The sequence below is a fragment of the Oryzias latipes genome, chromosome 6 (assembly GCF_053564925.1).
Source record: "Oryzias latipes strain Hd-rR chromosome 6, Olatipes_Hd-rR_3.1".
Classification (NCBI taxonomy): Eukaryota; Metazoa; Chordata; class Actinopteri; order Beloniformes; family Adrianichthyidae; genus Oryzias; species Oryzias latipes.
The window spans coordinates 25,148,101-25,169,992 of NC_136242.1; the positions used below are offsets into that span (position 1 = coordinate 25,148,101).

Genomic DNA, 21,892 nt, shown 5'->3' on the forward strand with positions numbered 1-21,892 from the left:
CTGCTAGCTTACAGCCCGGTGCAGCAAAACTGGAGCTATCTAGCCGTACAATTTGTAGTCAGATTCCAGCTCACACAGGGAAAACGAACATGGATCAATTTTTCTGCAAGTGGATGCATCAGAGCAGAGCAGGGAGCTTGTGCCCCGTCCAAAGTATTTTCTACTAAACAAATATGCTCTTTTTTAAACAGGTTTTTTTTTTGTCTGCTCCTGATTCACAGTGATTTGAATAAAGAAATACTCGAAAAAGCTATTTTAAGCGTAACTTTTTTAATTTATGCCCTCTGTCATGAGAAAAATGCCACAAGAACATGTTAAGAATAGGATTTTCCTCTGAGTGGGTCTTTAAAGAATGAAACCAAAAATCGGCCTGATATTGAACATTTATGTTTATTTGAGAAACTAAGCGCATTCTGTACAGGAGACATGGCACAGAGGAGATTGACTGACAATACCCTACAGCCACTCTGTAACCAAAAGCAAATGTAGTTGCAAATACCACACTATATTGTAAACGTTCATGCGGATTGAAACAATAATCTCAGTTGGACACTAGAGGTCGCTGTTTTTGTTAGAACAAAGCTTTGAAGCAGTAAATCCATTCCTGGCAATAAGTAGGAAAAAAAACTTTGAAGCTTCACGAAGCCTTTTTTACCCAGCATTATATTTTTTTGTGCATTGATGCAGTACTTTGCACACAAGTCCTTTTGCTTTTGTCATTGATAATGTTTCAACATTTGTCATTGGACAGCGATGCTCAGAATGCACACATTTTGTTTGTCTATGCAAAATTGTTTCTGCCCCGTTTTCTGTTTGATCCAAGGAGAGATTTCTTCTTCTATTGATATTTAACATGTTATTTCATGGTTTTTTAGGGGTGGATGGTTTATCTGTAGACATCAGCACAATGGTAGACATCAGGGATCAGTCAAATAAGGAGTTATCAATGCGTCTGTCCACCGACATCAAGAGCGATGATATCTTCTACACGGACCTCAACGGCTTCCAGGTCAGAACCCCCCCCCCCCCCCCCCCCCCCACAGACGGTGGGAGGAAGATTTGCTTTTCTTCCCAAACTGTCAAACCCAAACCTGTTTTGTTTGATTTGTTTTCACAGATTCAGCCCCGACGGTTTTACCAAAAGCTCCCCTTGCAGGGTAACTTTTATCCCATATCAAGCCAGGCGTACATCCAGGACAGCCAGCACCGGCTCACTCTGCACACAGCTCAGGCTCTGGGGGTCACCAGCTTTGAAAGTGGTTTGTCACCTATTACATGAAATCTAGCGCTTTTCACTTAATGCCATTTCTTCTTGAAAATTGTCTTTATAATGCATTTTTTTCATGTGTTGAAAGTATCTTTGTCCCGTGAGATTCTCAGTCCACACCCTTCATGATTTCTTTTTTGATGCTGAGCTAATTCCATGTTATCTTTATATGTCCACACGTTCTGTTAGTGCTTGGCGGGAAGTTTCAGTGATCTCTGTGTTGTCTGCGTTCGTCCCCCTCAGGCCAGCTGGAAGTGATTATGGACCGGCGACTGATGCAGGATGATAACCGAGGACTGGGCCAGGGCCTAAAAGACAACAAGAGGACGGAAAACCGTTTCCGACTGCTGCTGGAGAGGAGATCTTCTGGTAACAAGGTCAGCAGCTCCGGCACGTCCCGGCTCAGTCTGAGCGACTGGCAGGGAGTGGCAGGGATGAGCTCTTCATCCCGTGTTAGGACGACACCTCTTTTGTTATTCTCCAGCACTGATGACCTCTCCATCTGGGTTTTTGGGATCACTCCACTTGTTAATTTTCTTTTCCCTCTCTTCTTTTCTCCGCTCCATTACTTTCAGCACGATGGCTTCTTTGCCAAACTCTATTGCTCGTTTCGGTCTTTCTTCTCTAATATTTTAAGCGATGGAGCTCGTGAGGTAAATGTTGCTTTAGCCACTAGGGATTTTTCTCGTGTCTGATGTTGTAGCTCCAGTTGCATTACCTCCCCCCCCTCCCCCCGTCCACCTCATAGCTGCAGCCAAACGTCTTCTTCATTACTGCACTATTGGGAGAAACTAATGACATCATTTATCAAGTAAATTAATTCGCATTGGCAGAGGATAGATGGTACTGGTAGCAGTTTTATCATCCAGCTCCTGATGGTTCTACACTTGCTTTGCTGCAGTACATCAAATCTGAAATGCCACAACCCTCTTAATTTGAAATTTGACATCACAAATGTGTGATTAGTACATGTCTGCCGGGAGTAGAATTAGACCTGTACCTCCTCCTCTGACAAAGTAATTATAGCTTCGTCTTTTTTTTTTCTTTTCTAAAGTAGTGGCTGCAGAGCATCTCTAGAGGTGAACCATTGATGCCCCGATGATTAAAGTGTCATTTATCACAGTCGCTTTCATCCGTCTCTGCACTCCTGCAGGGGACGGACAGCTCGACGAACAGCTTCCCCTCCATAGTCAGCCACATGACCAGCGCCATCCTGAACCACGAGGTGCTGCCGCTTCCTGTTGTGCCCAAAAGACGCGGCATCCCTCCTCTTAAAACCTTCGCCCCGCTGATGTCCAGGTTTCCCTGCGACTTCCACTTGCTGAACCTGCGTAGCATCCAGAACAAGGTGAGAAGACGCTGCGATTATTGGGCTTGAGAGTTTACTTCCACTGACTTATTTTTCTTTTTTTTTTGTGAGCAGCAAGATGGGCTGACTCCATCTCCGCACACAGCCTTACTTCTGCACCGGCTGGCTCTGGATTGTAGCATAGAGGCTCAGAACCTGGGCTTCAACTGCACAACAACACAAGGACAGGTGAACCATGCGTGAAACCACACAAGATCATTTTGTAACAGTGTTCCCTCGTTTATTGCAGGAGTTCTGTTCTAAAAATCCTGTTAAAAGGCCGTAAAACCCCTCACTACACGCTTCCTACACTCAGACACGAGTATTTTCACACTTTTCTCTCTTGGCTAAACTCTCAAAGTTCAATCCTGCCTAGAAAAATAGGTCCAGTTTGAAAGTGTTGAAAAAGGCAGTTGAGTATCACCACCCGAACCAACTGAGCCCATCAGCAAAATAAACACACCCCTCCACCCAATTCAGCAATTTAAAGTCCCACTCCGATCATCTATTGTGAAAGCGTTCCCAGTGCTCTTTTAATTATGATCCTGCAGTTTTTAGCCAAAATCAGTAAACCTGTGTTGTTTTCTAGGACATAGTTTCTGCAGAGCTCATTAGAAATTCACCTCAGAGTTGTGGGTGGGACCGTTGGCGTGGAGTAAGCTCACCCTCCCATTTCCCGTCATCCGTTTCGCCTGCCAGCTTACAGCCCCTCACAACCCCAGTTAACATTACAAACGGCGAGCTATATTGGAGCTATCCAGCGGTACAGTTTTGATCCAGAGACCAGCTCAGACGAGGAAAACAAAGACGTACATGGATCTATTTGTCTGCATCAGAATGGAGCAGAGCAGGAAGCTCGTGGCCTGCCGTAAAAGCATCTAAATTATAGCTATGTTTTTTTTTTAAACCGCATTTTTTGTCTCCTCCTGATTCACAATGGTTTGAAAAAATGAATAGTTTGAAATGTAATTTTCTTTGTTTGTCCTCCATCAAGAGAAAATGCCACAAGAACATTTTAAAAACATGATTTTCTTCAGAGTGGGTTTAATAAGTTTAGCCCCCTCACCCCCCCCCAAGTGCCATTGTTTTAGGCGGTGACCTGATGAAAACAAAGATCTGCTCGCGGTCAGATCTGTGTAGAGTTGACGATCTGCATGCATTCTGTACAGGAGATACTGACACAGAGGAGATTGATTGACAAGGTCAACAGCAAATCAGGATGCAAAACACCGTGCACTGTAAAAAAACATGCACAATTGCGAACTGAATTTATTTTCTAGCAATAATATTATTTTGATTATAGTGCAGCCTTTGTCATTTCTTCTGATTGTACATGAACTTTTTCTGTTTTTCTTTTTTTTTTTGTGCCTTTTTGTTCTTTGCAGCTGAATGTATCCAGTCTTTTCAAGAACCTGGACTTGCAGCTGCTCCAACCCGTGTCTCTGACTCTGATGTACTCTAGTACTCCTCTGGCCAACCACTCCACCATCAGCCTCGACCCAATGGAGATCTCAGCCTTCAAGCTCAAGCTGCGCTAAGAGCCATCTCAGCCAAAAGAAGCAAAAACAAACCAGACTCCTTGGACCGAAGACTGAGTCCAACCCGGTCCCGTCCTGAAGCAATCAGGAATCGGGTCCTGGATTTTCTTTTTTTTTCTTTTTAAGTGGAACCACGGACACTTTAGCAGGAAGAAGCAGCGTTCCCTGCAACGGGACAGACCGCACAGCAGGGGGCAGGCGTCGGCTGTTAACCGCAGATGCCATTTTACAGCTGTTTCCAAATGGGGATGAGCGACAAAGAGCTTTCAGATGCAACCGAAAACTTGTTTGTGTCTCTGCAATCAAAACTGAAATTTCTGTGTTCTGCTTTGGAAGCACTTTTGTGACTTTCGATATTCAATCCAGGACAAAGCCACTGAATGTAAATAGAAGGAATGGTGGTGGGGGGCTGGGATGGGTGCCACATCAGAGTGCAATTTATGCTGCTTTCTATGTGCTTTTTTGTTGTTTTATCAATCAATGTAACTTTGTTTTTTTGATTTTCTGGCAGACTTGAATGCAGCACAGAGAATGTGGGGTTTTGCCAGGAGAATTGAGCTGCAAATCCTTTAATCTTTTTCATTCCATGAAAACGTCCACGTCGGTCCTCAGATGATCATAAACTCTGTAGGATGACGGCCCCTCCTGTTGTTGTCAGTTTTTCTGTTCTAATATCCAGAACCTTCTGGAAGGAAGGTCCACACCTGTCAGATGTCCCACGCTTATTCTCGCACCTTTTTTTGTGTAGCACCTCATATATGCAGCAGAACTTTAAGCAGAGACTATACCTCATGTATATCATACAGCAGATATATCAGTACGTGTCTGTGGGGGGAAAAAAACAAAAAAAAAAACTTACTGTGAGGGTTTATATCTTTCGGCTATCAGGGACCAGTAGCTCTTTCTTTGATGTCATGGATTCTATGGAGCAGTGAGTCAAATCTTTAAGGTGACTGAAAATTAAAGAGTCATTCAGACAATATTGCAAAAGTGGAAGAATTTTCTTTTTCTTTTATGCACAAAAAAGTGGAAGAATTTTATGAATTCAGAAGTGATTAGAAAATGAAATGACACTTTCCAGAAGCGACTCATTTTTAAATGAAAAAATAAAGGCTAAACCGACAACCCTGAAGCTGAAATTAGAGCAAAAATAGACTTAAATGTAAAAGGAAGTAGTTGCTTCATTCAAATCTATCCAAACTGGTTCAATTATAGCATTTTGAATGTAGCTCTAATATAATTGTCTTTGTTCAGGTACGGTTATCTGCACTCATGAGGGGAAGGGGGCACACTAACGGTGGGATCGACTGATATTGCTAAACTTTCAACACATTGCTGCCAAAATTGCCTTCCTGAAACCTTTTGATCGTTATCAGGGTTTCATTTCTTTTGTTCTTTTGGTGACCTGTCAAAACTAAGTTTGACACAAACACACACACACACAGGTTTCTTGCAAGAAAGCTGCAGCTTTGTTGCCCCCCCAACCATCCGCCCGCTGTTGTCTTCAGGCTCTCTATCTGCCTTTTGCACCTGCTGTGTTAGACCTTTTCCTCTGCTTCTGAAGTCGATGCCCGCCTTCTCTTAGCCTACCCGTGTTGAACTTTGTAGTGCACAGCCGCCTCAGCCCGTCACACCGGGTCCCGTCACTCCTGCCAGTCATCTCCGTCTCCCTCAGGATGTCTGCAGGTCTTTTCTCTGACCTGCCAGGGATCAAAGCCGTCTGCTTTGTCTCAGTCTGAGCTCGGCAGAGGAGCCTCCTGCCTTTCTTCAGCTGCAGTTGAAGTCTGGCAGACATACCTGCATCTATTTCTTCCAGCTCTGGAAGTTGCCTCACATTTCATCAAATCTCTTTTCTTTAATCTGTTGTAGCACTGTTTATTTTGATAAAGTAATATAACAGGACAGTCAAATAAAATAGCAGAATGAACTTAAACATCCAAACTATTTCCTTATTCACAACAGCTTCTTTCTCAGACTTGAGGTGCTTTGGGTTCTACACCTTGGGGTTAATTAATTCTGATCAGTAGGGGGCAATATTGAGTTACTGAACTGTAGGTTCCTGCAGTCAGGACAGTCCAGACCTTCGTCTTCATCATCATGGAGTGAACATGACCTTAACCTGAGCTTTAAAGTTCAAATCTCCAGCTGGATGGTTGTCACCCAGAGTAAAGGTGCTGACAAACCTGATTGGCACAGAATGGGACCTGATACTAAAACATTTGCTTCACACCTCATTGGAGCTGAGCAAAAGCAGAGATGGAGGCTTCTTTGTTGTTCATGGAGGCAGGTGGAGCCGTAACCCCTTTTGCTATTTTAGATGACCCCACCCTTACATTGACGTGTTAGTCCTAACATGATAAAGGTGGAAAGATTTCATGTAATCCATGGACACCAGTGAAGATTACAAATCATTGAAAAAAAAAAGGTTCAGCGGACTGTCTAGTGGGTCTAGATGACCCAACTCCCAATGTTAAAGTGCCTAGGGATAACACGAAGGTTACGAAGCAAACTCTAGATGCCCGGACTATGGATGCCCATAATCTGGAAGGTTAAATTCTGGACGCTCAAAATCTGGACACCCAGACTCTGGATGCTCAGACTCTGGACACCCAGACTCTAGACGCCCAGACTCTGGACCTCCAGACTCTGGAAGGTCACACTCTGGACAGTCAGACTGGTAGGTTAGATTCTGGATGCTTAGACTCTGGACCCTAAAACTCTGGACGCCCAGACTCTGAAAGGTTAGACTCTGGACACTCAGACTCTGGACGCTCAGACTGTGGACACTCAGACTTTGGACGCCCAAACTCCAGCCTTCATGTTTCTGTGAGCGTGCAGAAGGAAGACACACAAACTGATATTGAGTGGCCTTCTGTGATGAATCCAAAATGGCGTTTAATGGATCCAAAAATGAAATCACGTAATGAGTAAAATAAGTATTTGTAATGGCTAATAATTCTAGTTACCGGGGTTTTTTGTGAACTTGATGGCTAATTACTGTGAACCACAGGGCAAATAGGAAAAAATGTAGATGGTGAACAAATGAAAACGTAAGTAGGAACATGTAATGAGTCAGATAAAAGGCTTTGACAAATACATTTATAATGCAAAGCAAGAAACATCTGTGAGCAAAAAGTTCTCCCAGCTGGTATAATTATGGACTGAAGCATAAAACAGTTTTTTTTAGAAGATGCAAATGAACAAAGCTGCAAGCAGCAGGCGTTTTCCTGCGTCCTCACGCAGCTCCATTTAAGATTCAAGCAAAGTTTGTGGAGGCCTCCTTGTTGGAAGCTGGTGAACAGTTTCCTTGAGGGCGTTTTGGCAGCAGCCTTCAGTGCAACTGGATAACAGGAAGCGACAGAATGCTGGCGCCTCGCTCAAGCCCAAACGCCCTGAGTGAAGGCAACAGAACGCTGGCTGCAGAGATTCCCGTCCATAAAGAAGTGATGAACCATCTGCTCTCCTGGGTGCTGCTGCTGCTGCTGGAGCTCCATAAAAGAAAAAAACCCCGGAAGTTTGCAAATATGGCGTTGGAGACAAAAATCAAACCCAGGCGTTTATGCGACAGCCAACATCTTTATTCCAGCGTGAAACTCATCTCTACAATATTCACACCCACTTTCAGTTAAATAAAAAAAAGCGTATAAAACAAACATAGAAAATGCCCTCTGACATCCCTTCCTTTGTTTTATTGGAATTCTGTAACAAACCTGGCTTTTTGATTCAGTTTGTGTTGTTTACTCAAATGGGAAATAAAGGAAGTGTATGTTTGTTTTTTTCCCCTCATATGTGCTGTGCTGGCACCAGAAGAGGAGGAAGCTGCACCTCGATGAAAACATTCTGGCGGGAGAAGCCCCAAAATCAATATACACTATGCTCTGCGGGGGAAATGAGGAGAAAACGATCGTGCTCCTCTCCAGCGGCGACCGAGTTGGATAATGTTGCAAAAGGTCAGCCAAGCAGCTTTGGGCTAAGTGGGGTTTTGTTTTTTTGTACTATTAAAAAAAACAAGAGTTACTCCTCAACAAGTCGGTGAGATTCCGTGAATGATTCATCAAATGTCTTTTCTGCCCGACTGTGGCTCGGCTGAGAGCGCAACATCCTCCACACTTCTTCTGTTCAAGCAGCCTGAGGGAGGATTCTCTGTGCGGTCCCAGCGCTGCAGAGAGCCACAATTTGGGGTTTTAGTCATAGAAATGAGAAGCAAATGATTCTCACAAGAAATTTGTCAAGAAACTCATCCACAAGATCAGATTTTTCAAAGAAAAATCAACTTCCGAAAAAAAAAAAAAAAGATTGAACCCCTTCATGCTCTATGTCATTAATTCCCAACGTGCAAATAAATGCGGGACTCCACTTAATTTAGAATCACATGGACTGGAAAAAGAACTAAGGGTGTAAAAATTCGTTGTAACAATTTGACGATACGATTCAGTCGATATCGGTTTAGTTTGAACGATCTGATTCACTGACATAAAATGGATCCAGGATATCTTTAGCCTCAACCAGTGAGACTCAGAGACAAATACCCGAGTACTGACCAGTGCACGTGAAGTTTTCCAGATTCCTTGGAATTATTTCAAAATAATCAAGTGTAAATTAAATGTGTGTACAAACAAACACGTAAAGAATCAATGGCAAATCCATTTTCAGTTTAGTTCCTAAAGTTCAGCCCACTGGATGGTCACATGGTCACATGTTCATCTTTTTGCTGTCATCAAATGTGTGCTGTCCGCTGTGATGCATTTGGTTGTTTTTACGTTATAGTAAACCTACCATGTCTCAATCCAAATGGTATTTTCCAATATCAACATAATCAACTGATTTCATTTTGTAACCATTTTATAAAAGGATAGATCAATTTGATTAACAACTTCCGTTTGGATCGAATATAAATTGAACGATTAGGTCGATTAATTGTTCCACCCCTAGAAAAAACCCTGAAGAAAATGTTTTTATATAATTGGAATTAAAGCCAGGTATGAAGGGGTCAACCTTTACTTTCTTCATTCAAGCTTTTAAAAGAAGAAGTTTACTTCACAATTTGAAAAAAAAAATGGTTTCTTTTTTTGAAGTTGGTAATGTTGGAGACAGAATCATTTCTTTAGGTCAAACTGATTAGAACTGGATTTGAAAACTTTTTTTGAAGTCGGCTTGTTTGTTTTACAGGAGTGAAGAAGAACACGAGAAATGCATGAAAATAATTAAGGGTGTAATAATAAATACCATGAAGTTCTGAGTTAGACGACAAAGCGTAGAAAAAGAGGTTTTAATGCACTTTGGGGGGTGCTGATGGGACGGTAAGGCCTTGTGTTCTCTGTGCCCGTCCTCCCCAGAACACCTAGATGGAGCTCTGCGTCTTGATGAAAGCCGTCCACTCATTGTGTCCGTCCCCCGCCTCGTTGTCTGATTCAGACTCGCAGCCGTTCAAGCCCTCGTCGGCCCACACAGTGGGGATCCCCTTGTAGCATATCCGAGCCTTCCTCTGCGGTCCCTGCCGAAGACTCAAACCGAAGCCCGCCCCCCCGCCTCTGGAGTCTGAGAACACAGAGGGCAGTTTGGTCCTCCAGCCCGTAGAAGCCCCGCCCGCTCGCACGTGCAGCAAGAAGAAGATGCCGATGAAGGCCGCCAGGATGAAGGCACAGCTGAGCACCGCCACCATGACGTGCTGCTGGGTAGGTGGGGCTACCCCGCGCCCCGGGGGCTCCTCGGCCCCCCTGTTGTTGCCGTCTGCTGCCGCTGAGCTCCTCTCTGGCTGGGCCTCAGAGCTGGGGAGTCCTCCTGTGAGAGGAGATTTCCGCTGCACTTGGTTCTGGTGCAAACAGGAAGTGAAGACCAGATGGCTGTGAGGGGGGCAGGACAGGCAGTCTGTGGGCCCCGTGCCAAAGCAGGTGAGGCAGGCGGGGTTGCAGGGGAGGCAGGCCTGCACCAAAGACAAGTCCACCCAGTTCTCCAGGGAGAGGTTGAGGAGCTGCGGTCCGGAGGTGAAGCCCAGAGGACACAGCTTCACGCAGCCCTGGAGGAAGAGGGAGAAGCCGGGGCTGCACTCTGGAATGAGGAAGGAGAGGAAAGCACGACTGGTTTAAGTTTAAGCTGACATCCGGAAAATCCCATTCATGGACTAAACGTAAGTAAGAAATGGTCGTTACTGTTAGTGAGAACATGTTCTTCATAGCTTACCTGGTTAAAAAAAGGTAAAACAAAAAAAGAAATCATCCCTTGATGCTTCTTCAAGTCACATTCTGATCTTCTATTTCTAAAACGTTCTCAGTGGTCTTTTAATTATGATTATGCCATTTTTACCAAAATCTAAAAATCTGTGTCGTTTTCTGGGACATAGTTTCTGCAGAGCGGCAGTAGTTTATTAGAAATTCAAGTCCAAGTTGTGGGCGGGACCGTTGGTGTGGAGCTACCCCGCCCCCTTCCCTGTTGCTAACTAAGAGCTGGGAGCAGGGAGCTTGTGGCCCACTTTTTCTACATTACAAATACACTATTTTTAAAGAGCATTTATTCATCTGCTCCTGATTCACACTGATTTAAACAAATAAATACTCAGAAATGAATTGTAAAGCTTAATTTTCTTAATATATGTCCTTCATGCTAAACACCAAAAGCAGCATTTTTCCTCAGAGTGGGAAAAACATTGCTTTAAAAAGGTCCAACCTACATTTTTTCAGTAGTTTGAAAATTTTTCTGTTTTTTATATGACATATAATTCATTAAAAAAGGTCATGAGCAGTTAGTGGGGCTGGATCTAAAATGCTGTATCAAATCAAATTGATTTCCATTAAGAAAATGCATAATTTATTAATTAAACTAATGAATTGATTTGCCTTTAATTCAAGTTCTAGTCTAATTTTGGGCACAAATTGACTTTTTACTTGATTTAAATTTAACAAACTCCTTATTTTATTGATGGCTGTTTCCTTTTTGCTCATTTTAAACTATTATTCAGATGATAACTGGTTCTCATAATCAAACAAAAGTGGTTTTGGGAAGGAAATGTGAAAAATGAATCAATGTTTATTTAAACTTTGGATTCAAGTTGAACAGATTCAAACTTTTGGCAGAGATCGTCAGCCATAAAAGTCAATAAATGAAAGTTGGACAAGTAGAATAAATGAAATGATTTATCACTTTTTTTCTCTCATCCTTCATTTTCTTTTCTCTGGCGAAATAACAAACTCTTCTTGATGTAGATTCTCATTGATTTCCTTTCAGAGAAATCTTTGATAAAGCAGAATCTATGAAATTATTGATCATATTTTTTAATGTGAATATTCAATTACTTTGCATCAACATTCGAGCGAATTACACTGATGGACATACTCTGAAATGGTCATTTTTCTTGAAGTTCACCGCAATCCAAGACCTAAGCAGCCTGATGAGATGCATAACAACCTATGGGTAGATTGAAGAGTCATATTTACAATTATTGTTTGATAGTCGAGTCATCATAACGAACGCTGGCGCCGTGACAACACAAACATGTTTAATTCAGAAAAGTGACAGATCACATGGGCGTTAGCTCCTCACCAGCCTTCCAGACTCCATGCACTGTGGTTATTGACTGGCTTTCTCATTACTCACATGCTGTCCAGCCATGCTCACTGTTATTGAAACTGACTGGACAATGTAATGTATGATCAAATGGCCTTTCAGCATCTATTAACTGTGATGTCTGGGTGAGATAAAGCACAGAAACGTCATTTGCAATCAGATCTGTATTCAAGACTCACAAGCCTCAGAGTCTGCCCCTTTCTGAGCCTGTTTGATCTGGCGATGATCAGAAAACTTTCTCTAGTTTTGAATAATAAACTTCCTTTTGACTGCAGGCCGTTTGCTATCAAACCTCAGGATCCTTTTTCCGCCGTTCTCTGAATGATAATTTTGACATCAAGAGATTTCGTGACATATTTTAAAATACAGACCCCTATCTCAACAGCATGATCAAAACTGTCCTTAAAAACCCCTCATATATGTATCACTTGGTCCATGCAGTTCATGGTTATTTCACTAGGGGCAGTAGAAGGGCCATTTCAAAATGGTTGCTTCCAAAAAAAATCTTAAAAACCATTTTGGTGGGCAACGTTTCGCTAGTTTTCTAAACTTTATGCTGATAATAATTCATTATTATTATTATTATTGAATGAATACTTGCTGTGGTAAAAGAACACAACGTTTGTTGATAATTAATTCTTTATGAAACAGTTACTTCATGAAAGTGTGGAACAATTTTGAGACGATGAGTAAATAATGAGTTTCCTTCTTGAAGACTCATGTTAATATTGTTTTTATTTTAAAAAATTTAGTACGATAAAACTTACTAAATCACCCAACGGATCATAATTGACATTATCTACATCTTTTAAAAATGATATTGCAAATTTCCTCAGAAGGTTTAAAAACATATTAATTTTAAATGATTTGAATTTTCTGTTTAATCTGTTATGTTGGGGGCTTTAAAGGGTTAAAGGGAATCTTGTGCATCGTCCATAGCGCTCACAGATCATTTTGCTTGTTTCTACTGGCTTTTTCCTCCAGGTTTTGGGAGGTCATTAGGGAGCTGGTGACATGTACTGTACATTAAAGGATTAGCAGCAGCAGCTACAGTGGCGAGTCTGACCGATTAAGAGATTTGAAATGCTTAAGAAGGAGGCATCTGACTGGAAGCAGAGACACTTGTCTGACCTTATCTTGCTCTGGTGGAAGAAGTCCACTTTTGCTGACAGCGTGCACCTCTTGTGCTGCAGTTTTAATCTGGCCTTCTGCTCCTGTAACAACCTGCACTCTGTGTGACATGCTCATTTTGTGCACGCCATTTGGGAGTGACTTTTCAAAGCTTTGGCCTTGGTCTATTCAGAGTCGTCGGTCTTGAAGTCTGTTGCATAAAGGCAACATCCGAAGCTGCTCATTAGTTTAAGTTTGTGAGTCGGAAGTAGAAAGCTATACTCACACCGCTCTTGGCGACGCGTGTTTAAGCTCCCACTTTCAAGAAAAAGTCTGTTTAAGTGTGGAACTTTTCGGGCTCCCGCGTTTAAAACAAGTTTCAAAACATTTGGGTCTAAGTATAAGACATGCGGCCATTGAACGAGCGTTGAAAGTTAAACCAGGTAGAACTTTGACCAATCAGGGACTTGGATTTGGTAGTGATTAGGGCTGCACGATATGAGGAAAACCCACGGTTTGTGATATTAGTGATCAATATTACGATGACGATATAACTTGCGATACATGAACGAATAGCAAAACAGCAAAATACATCATTTCCGTTTGATAGCAACTGTTTAATTTAAATAAGAGTCGACATAACTTAAATTACACTCCAAATGACCCTCGTCTTCATAGGAGACGAACATCTAACATAAAAGGAGTCCAACCGTTTGGTCAAATCCATAAAGGGATTTAAAGGCATTTATTTGATTAGTTAAATATTACAAGCTGCCATAAGATTGTTTTAGCACATTAAGTTAACCATTAATCTCAATTTTTGCTTACTTTTGCGATATGAAAATTGCACAGCTTGATATCGCAACAATAATAGATTTTGGATTTATTGTGCAGGCCTAGTAGTATTGTATGGATAGCGTCTCTTAATTCATGGAAGTGCCAACCGTTTGAAAAACGATCACGGAGGAGAAATGAATAGTTACCACGAGTGATCTGTCTGAATTCTATGACACCAAGTCTTTCATACGTATATCGGAAAAGAAAGGAAAATTCTAGATCAAGATTCACAAGATTTGCACCGCTTCAACATTTCGGCTCTTCTAACTGTAGTTGGTGGACACGTGCTAGGACGCAGAATCCCCTTCCTGCTTGTTTAGCTTGTTTCGCACGTTTAGCACATTCTGGAGCGTGCATCAAATGCAAAGCCTCACCGATGCAGATCTGCTGAGCATCGAAGGTCTTGCAGCTGTTGTTAGACGGACGAGGAAAGTCTGGAGACGAAGGGTTGACCAAGCCGGGTCCGGTTCCCCACAGCAGGAGGGTGAACTGAGTCAACACACCTGAGCCAGAAACAGAGCAGAAGAGGCCGAGTGTAAAGAGATGGAAGCAAATATCAATTTAAGATCTCTCAGACAGGGAAAAGGGTAAACTGGCTGCATAGAGGATATGTGGGTGGAAGGAGAGGAAACAAGTGATGTGATCTGGCCAAACACACCTCTGGAGGAGGATCAACTCCAGCAGAGGAGGAGAGGCGTTCTTACTTTATTTCATTTCCTTGCAATTCTGAGTAAACAAGGCCACAGGATGTTAACTCTTCATGACCGCTTGCTGCTGCCTTCCAAGCAGCTAAATTGTTGGAAAGAAAAACACAGTGGGAAGTAGCTTTTTTTAAAAAAAAGAAGAGAATTATCCCTCTCTTCCCAAGGGACTGCCAATTTTTAATTGGGATGTGCCTCTGAGAGCTTCTCCTCTTGGAACAAAAACTGCTCAAACTGTGTCATTAGAGACTGAACGGCTTAGAAAAAAAAAGCAAAGAGGCTGTTCAAAGATGTGCGGGACGGAATGAATGCTGGGGAGGATGTTAATTTGATGTGATGTAACTAGACCTAGTGATTAATAAAGATAAGTGGGGTTACCATAGTCATGCCCATTAGGTGCCACGTTTTCTATCTCTAGGGTCCACTCTCCTTGAGGATCCTCATCCCATGAGTGGGTGGTCATAAAAGCCCAGTCGTTGAACCCCTCTGAGGAGTAGTCATTGGGCCTGAAAAGAGAAGGAGGGAGAAATCGCTTGTTTGTCTCCTCTCTGAGCCTGTGGGAGCGCTTTGTGTACAAGCAGAATGGCAGGGCGCACACGCGGCGTCTGTCGGTGTGACACAGACGGAGCTCCACACCGCGGCTCAGCCGCTGCTGCTGCTGGGGGTTGTGTCGTACCTCGGGAACAGCAGGGTGGACCGGGTGCCCAGCGGGCTGATGAGATGAACGGCCAATTTTCCTCTCTGGTTGTGGGAGAGCGTGAGGCGAGCCTGAACGTGCTCCAGAGAGCTGACATAGTCGGGTCGCCCCCAGCAGGCATCCAGGCTCTTGCTGAACACCAGCTTGTTCCCGATGTCTCTGCAGGTTTGAGGAGTGGAGGGGAGAGCGCTTAATGTTGTGTGGCTGCAGAGAGGCCACACACACAAAGGCACTGAGCTAAGAATCTAAGTGGCCTCTTCCAGCCTCCAGGAGGAGGCTGTGACATCTATCAGGCAGAGAGAGAGGACAGAACAGCAAGTGCTCCCAATAAAACAGAACTTAACACACAAACTAAGATGCGAGTCATTCCTCTAACCTGGGTTCTGCCAGCATGGTGTGAACACACTGGTGCTGGGGCCCCACTGTAGTCCAGTTCTGTGCCAAACCCACCATGGCTGCAGCATCCAGGAGCCCGTAACCGTACGAGTGACTCACTATGGAGAGATGATTACATAAGCAAAACGGAGGGATGGAAAATGTTCTTCTTGTGCTTCAGACCTGAAGAGGTATAAATCATCCACCATAAAAACTGACCTTTAAAAAGAGTTTTTTTTACTTAAAACCCATGGAAATCACTTTTTCATCTTTTCTTTTTAGAATCAGCAATAATTCAATGCTCTCTTTTTGTATCAAGATCAAAAAGAGACCCTTAGGAAAATATCAGCATGTCGTCTTGGCTGGCTGGAGGCCACACATGTTTGACTGACAGCCGCCGGCAGGGGGATGACAGACAAAGCAAACAAATTCATCCTAAACTTACAAGCTGTGGACAGACTGTGTAGCTGGTTCCACAACGGCACATAAAAGGAGTTTTTTTTTTTTCCCTCCAAGTGCTACCTGCTGTTCAATGTACCAGAGCCGTGCAGTAAATATGTTATCAGGCCTGCAAAGCCTGACATAAACAGCATGTTGCTGTTGGGTGAGCATTTGTTGAGTGCTTCCTTTCAGCCATATAAGGTGGAAAACACAGATTGTTCCTGTCTGTAAATGTCACAAGGAAAAGAAATGAACAGGAAAGGATCCTTTAAAGGTGGTGCTGTCTTGGGATCAAGTAGATAAATTACTGTTCATTGAGCAGTTTAAAAGCAGACTTCAATTATTGTAAGTTTTTTTAGCGACTGAAATAATAAAGCCTTTGAAAGACTTAATGTTTGTCATCCTGCTGCAATCACTCTACACCTGATTAAATCAGTAAAGTAGGATTACACATATTTTAAGACCTCATTACACGTTATACACTTTTCTCAGACATTTTCACACTTTTCTGTTTTGTTTTAAACTCTCAAAGTTAAAATATTTGTAGAAAAAGAGTCCAGAATGAAAACAAAGATCTGCTTGTGATCAATGATTTATTTGAATGTAGTAATTTGAACAGATTTCATGCAGAAGAAACAACACAGAGGAGACGGATTGACATAGTCAACAAGTGACCAGGATGCTGAAAAAAGAAAAACATGAAAAACTGCACTGAAAAACAGCAAAAGTTAAACCGCGATAAAGCAAGACACCACTATATAACTGCTGGTTTACACAACAATAAGAAATGTTGGTCTTGTAATATCGAACACAGATCATTCAATGTCTATACTTGGTCCTCAAGATAGGTAAAAAAAAACAAAACTGGAGCCATTTCAGAGCAGTGGTTACGTTTAATATCTCTGACTTCTAGTTCTGTGGATGAATTTTTATGAACCCCAAGGTTTTATCTTAAAAGTAATGGGAGTGTGGTCTTTTGATTGACAAGTGAGACTCAAATCCAATGAGCAGAGTTACTGGGGCTATGTCCAAATTCCCTCCCTACTCCCCCTAACCCCTCAAAGACTATATATAGTGTGGGAATATCTAGTGCCCTTTTAACGCAATTCGGACACATGCTTATAACTTTTTTAACGCCAAATATGATGTCGTCCAGTTGCCGAAGTAAAAACCTAATAAATGTGAAAATTTTACGATGACCTTTTATGGATCCAGTGTGTTCCAACAGTGAAAAGTTGGATAATTCAATGCAAACACAATGCATTGTGGTCTATGTTGACTAACCTAGTGAGCATCAACGAACACTAGTTTTCTCAGAGAGTTATGGGAAATTTGTTGGACACTGGACTTTGGAATTTTAGATTCGGACACCCCTTCAAAATGGAAAAACGCCCTTTAAAGTCCACTAAGTAGTGACACAACTTAGGCATGGTCCAACGACTGCTTGTCCAACATCTGTCCACATCTGGTGATGTTTTAAAACACCAGAGATGGCGATAACCCCAGATCTAAAGAAATGTCTTGATGGATGACGGACCAATAGATGACACATGACCCCGCAGTCTGTCCATCATCACGTACACAATCGTTGGTCCGTACCTGTGCGCCCCACGCCGTTGGTTTTCCAGTCTGCGGCGCTGAGGTGCCCGGGTTGGGACGTTCTCACCACCAAGTGCTGCATGTCTCTCCAGGTTAGGTTCATACTGCATACACACACACACATATTAGAGAGCACAGCAACATTACCAGTATTGACTTCCTGTCACATAATAGCTGAAGGTATTACTTTCAACATTATGCACATGATGGGGAAAATCAGGTTTTGCTGACCTCAACAAAACAATAACACACAGGAAGAACACCCTAATGTGATTCCTCACAGTTTAAAATGTTTCACCAGGATGGCGTCATAAAATATATCAAAAGGAACATCATAACCCGCTGTGCAAGGAGGTCAAAGAACACAGTAAAGCAGTAGATATAATATTGTGGAGGCTGGTGTACATTCATCTCTATAATGCTCGTTTCTAATGAGGCCTGGGACTGTGGGACAGGGTCACCTTCCACACAGAAAGGCGCCTGTGAAAAGTCAGTTTTTCCCCCGATATAGATTTATGAAAAGACAGTATTAAAACTCTTCAGAGGGTTAGAATAATCAAACGATGAGTCACGGAGCTGGAGCGCAACACCACAAATCGACAGGAATAGAAACGCAGAGTTTCAGCGAAGCGCATCACCTCCATTTCCCACCAACATCAGCATTCACCTCTCACCAGCCTCTCATGTGTTATTAATGGACAAGATCCCCCTGGATCCACTCACTGTCATCTCAGAATTGGGGAGAGGGGGAGGGAGTAATCAAATAATAATAACAAAAAATACAAACTCTCCCTATTAAATGATTTGATCTCTGCAAGCTCCAAAGTGATAAGCTAGCTTTTCTGTTATTACTGCTGGCTGTCATGCGGGTTTCTGCTGGGCTGCTGCTTGCTGGCAAATATTAACCGATGGTCGACAAACGAGGAGAAAACTTGAGATCTGTCAGTCATCGCACATCTCTTATGATATCAGAGCTGACAGAGCTGAGATACACCGAGGCGCTGGGGACACAGACCTGTGAGGCAACGCAGGAGGAGTTTTGACACCTGCCATCAGCACTGTGGACACGAGGAGGTTTATAGAGCCAGAAGATCAGCGAGAAAACTGACTTAAGATGTGATTTAGGATACGAGGTGAACTAAAAAATGGATTTGTAAATCCTGGAAATCCACAGCACGGTCACAGCAACAATGCTTTAGGGCCTCAGCTTCTGATTTATCTTACTAATTAACTGATTAACAAAAGCTTAAATTGTTGGTAGATTTAAAAATCTTCTGGGATTTAGTTGATTCCCAAAGGAATATGTTCATTTAAGGACATTAGGGCGAGCAGCTCCCACTTGGAAAACATGAAGCACAGTAATATAAAGGACAATTTGAATCTTGGTACTAACGATGATACGAGGGTCTTTACAGCCGTGCTTCACACTTACTTGGCCTCCAGCGCCAGAGCGATGATCCCTGCAGCCAGGGGGGCGGAGGCAGACGTTCCCGTGTGAGAGTCGGTGCACTTCTGCCTCAGGTCGGTGGTGACCTTGGAGAAAAACAGAGAGGTGCACATAAATACTATAGGAGAGACACTTTTTAATGTGACACACTAAATTTTAAGATTTCAAAAAGGACAGAGAGATGCTGAAAGCTATAAAAAAATAACACACACAAAAAAAGATCCAGGGAGAATTTGAGTCCTTCCTGCAACTGTTTGGGATGAGGAGGAGGATGAGTGAATGCCCTGCCTGCCAAAGAGTCACAGTGAGGGCAGTGAATGTCAGCCAAATCAGCCCATCCAGGTCATGTGGTGGTGAGATGGAGCATGCTGGCACCGCAGGTAGGACTCCGCTTGTGCTCCCTGTCAGTTGCCAGGCGGCTAATGAGGCCTGCCTGGGTCAAGATGAGGACTCGTCAGAAATGACAAAGAGGCCAGAGGCAAGGAGGGGGGCGCCAGGAGCATTCATGATTGGAACTTCTGACCTGACAGATTGTGCAACTAATGACATTTATGTCCAGAAAGATGCCTCTGTGTCGGAGGTTGGAACAAAGAGGGGGCCGGCGTCTGCGCGGCAGACCTGTTCGACAGGTCATAGCGGCACATGTCAGCCACTAAACCACTCAGACTTTGCATAACAAATGCTAAAACTTATAATTATTACGTTGCAAATATAGCTTAGTGAACTCTGAGTGTTTCCTATAGTGTGGGTTTCAGTCCTAGTCACATAAACCTGTACAGGGTTGGACCCGCACAGGTGTTGCAGGTTTTTGGGTTGTCTGGAGTGTTGCGGACAAACGACGGTTTAATTGCCTAATTTCCTAAATTCCAACAGTCTAACAGCAAGGAGCGCGCAAATATCACGCGTTATTTAAGTGTTCGCTATGACCTGTCGCCTGCAGCACGCCTGTAGAAATGTACAGGAACATTTTTGTCTCACAGGTTCCCCGACCTTGATATTTCCCTTCGGGCCACCTGTGTGTCCCGTACAGGTTTATCTCTTTTTTTGCCTCCAGACAATTACCCGTAAGGGCAGTTGTGACAAAGGCCTTAGACACACAGAGACAGGTTTTTAGATGAGAATATCAAAGAAGCGCTGAAGTTTATTGCCAACCCAACTACTTTAAAGAAATTGGATTTCACTGCTGTTATCTAGTTGCTAGCCTTTCTTTGTCTGATGGAACAATTGCTGATGAACCTCTCCACTAAATGAAATATTTGGGGGGGGCGGGGGTCGCTTCTGGGTTTTGTTTGAAACGCTGCTCTGCAATTGTAGAAAACGCATCCATCCATTGCACTGAAACGTGTCTACCCATCTTGGAAAAGCGAAACAGCATGTAATTGGTAATAGTACAAACAGCAGCCTCTCTTTGCCAAGAAACAGCGCAGAGGAAGTGATGCTTGACTTTTTAGCACCAACTTTCATTTGAGTTGTTTTGATGGATTCTGTTTGTTTTCCTGCAGCTTCCCTGCAGTGCATTTTAGACAGACAGGCAGTTCCGTGCCTTCAATTATGTTGGTGAAGGTCCCTGAGGCAGCTTGAAGGAAGCATGTGTCATCTGAGTTTTTGTTGCCATACCTCTTAATGCAACATCAAACACTGACAGGTTGATGCTCGACTCAAATTAATGAAAGGATAGTCTTGCATAGGTCAGCTGACATTTAAAGCGTCGCATTGCAGAAAGGCAGGAAAAGTAAAACACTAAAAAGAGGTGTCAATAGTGTGTGTTTGTGTCTGCACCCACTATCTGTTTCTCCCCTGGATTTCCGGAGCTGAAGGTGGTGGCGAGGGTGGAGGAGCAGGGCTCGCTGTACCACGGCACGCTTCCCGACTGTGTGGTGCTGCTGATGGACAGGGTGTAGATGCTGTTGGTGTAGCCGTCACAGTTGCAGCTGTCCTGTTCTCGACCACCGTTACCAGAAGCCCAGACAAAGATGGAACCGAGGCCGCTGCGCCCCTGCAGCACCCAAAGATAAAAACGTTCACTTCATTTAAGCTAAAAGTGGCTGAAAAGTCCCATCTCTCAAATAAGTAAAGCCACAGGGACAGATAGACCCTTTTTTTCTGAAGACAGGTGTTAAATGTAAAACTTTAGACAAATAACTGCATAAATCTAATTATCACATGATCTGGTGCTAAACAGATTTCAAGGTCAAATAAATCACAGAATGTTACCTAGCAGTTAGTGTGAGACTGAACTATAAACTACACTAAAGCAGCTATTTTTGCAACAAAAGCTCTGATTGTTAACAGAACTGTCATTTGTCTGCTGTACCTTTTCTAGAACACAAACCAACATTTTATTACGTGTTTGTACCCCGCCGGTCTACTGTTTTTTATTTTGTATATATTTTTAAATTGTGCTTTCAAATATGACCTATTTTCTTCAATTTGTTTCCACTCTTTTTGGTAACCAGCTGCCTCTGTGAATAATATTTAAGTTTCCCGACACATTTTAAAAGCAGCGGTTGACCTGTCGACCTCCTGCACTGCCGACCTTCACTTTCTCTCAACAAACGGTTGATGATAGCCTAAAGCGCGTGGACTAGTTCTCGCCGTCTGTCCACAGGGACGGTCTGGAGCAGGAGACAGAGGGCATCAGGGCATCTGCTGTCAGGGCTCCACAGCTCTGAAATGCCCTCAGGGTGGCAAATGACCTTTACTTAAGGACTGAAGGATTTTTTTATTTTGGATTAATTAGTCTTGCTTCAGATGTTTTATCCTGACTTTTGTCTTCCAAATCTCTATTTTTGGGATAAAAGGCATATTTTTCTCTCCAAAAGTCCTTGTTCTTATCTTTAATTTGTCCTAAATCATCTCCCAAATTGTTCTTAATCAAACACTTACATCAATGTTACGTTTTTATAAAAATCTAATTAAAGCAGTGAAAGTCTTTGCGAACATGTAAATAAATCAATCAATCAAACTTTATT

At 42.9% G+C, this 21,892-nt stretch overlaps 2 protein-coding genes across 7 annotated transcripts in view; one reads left to right on the forward strand and one right to left on the reverse strand.

Annotated features, from left to right (window-relative positions):
* man2a2 (mannosidase, alpha, class 2A, member 2) overlaps positions 1-5,143 on the forward strand; it is a 19,353-nt gene extending 14,210 nt beyond the window's left edge. Inside the window, exons 18-23 of the mRNA XM_023955934.2 lie at positions 876-1,009; positions 1,118-1,259; positions 1,511-1,644; positions 2,421-2,615; positions 2,691-2,804; positions 4,001-5,143. Of these exons, the coding sequence (XP_023811702.1) occupies positions 876-1,009; positions 1,118-1,259; positions 1,511-1,644; positions 2,421-2,615; positions 2,691-2,804; positions 4,001-4,153 (872 nt within the window). The 3' untranslated portion in view covers positions 4,154-5,143. The remainder of the gene's footprint in view (positions 1-875; positions 1,010-1,117; positions 1,260-1,510; positions 1,645-2,420; positions 2,616-2,690; positions 2,805-4,000) is intronic.
* A 2,566-nt stretch (positions 5,144-7,709) lies between these two features.
* The window catches only part of furinb (furin (paired basic amino acid cleaving enzyme) b), a 98,747-nt gene continuing 84,564 nt past the window's right edge, over positions 7,710-21,892 (reverse strand). For 5 of the 6 annotated variants that reach the window (XM_004070097.5, XM_078948899.1, XM_078948900.1 and 2 more), the window contains 8 exons: positions 20,704-20,916; positions 18,906-19,006; positions 17,474-17,577; positions 15,435-15,552; positions 15,038-15,217; positions 14,740-14,867; positions 14,035-14,163; positions 7,710-10,201 (listed from right to left, as the gene is read on the reverse strand). In XM_004070097.5, the coding sequence (XP_004070145.1) occupies positions 9,495-10,201; positions 14,035-14,163; positions 14,740-14,867; positions 15,038-15,217; positions 15,435-15,552; positions 17,474-17,577; positions 18,906-19,006; positions 20,704-20,916 (1,680 nt within the window). In that variant the 3' untranslated portion in view covers positions 7,710-9,494. Of the gene's footprint in view, positions 10,202-11,487; positions 11,555-14,034; positions 14,164-14,739; positions 14,868-15,037; positions 15,218-15,434; positions 15,553-17,473; positions 17,578-18,905; positions 19,007-20,703; positions 20,917-21,892 lie in introns of those variants that run through there. The other variant, XM_078948902.1, reaches the window with a different exon arrangement.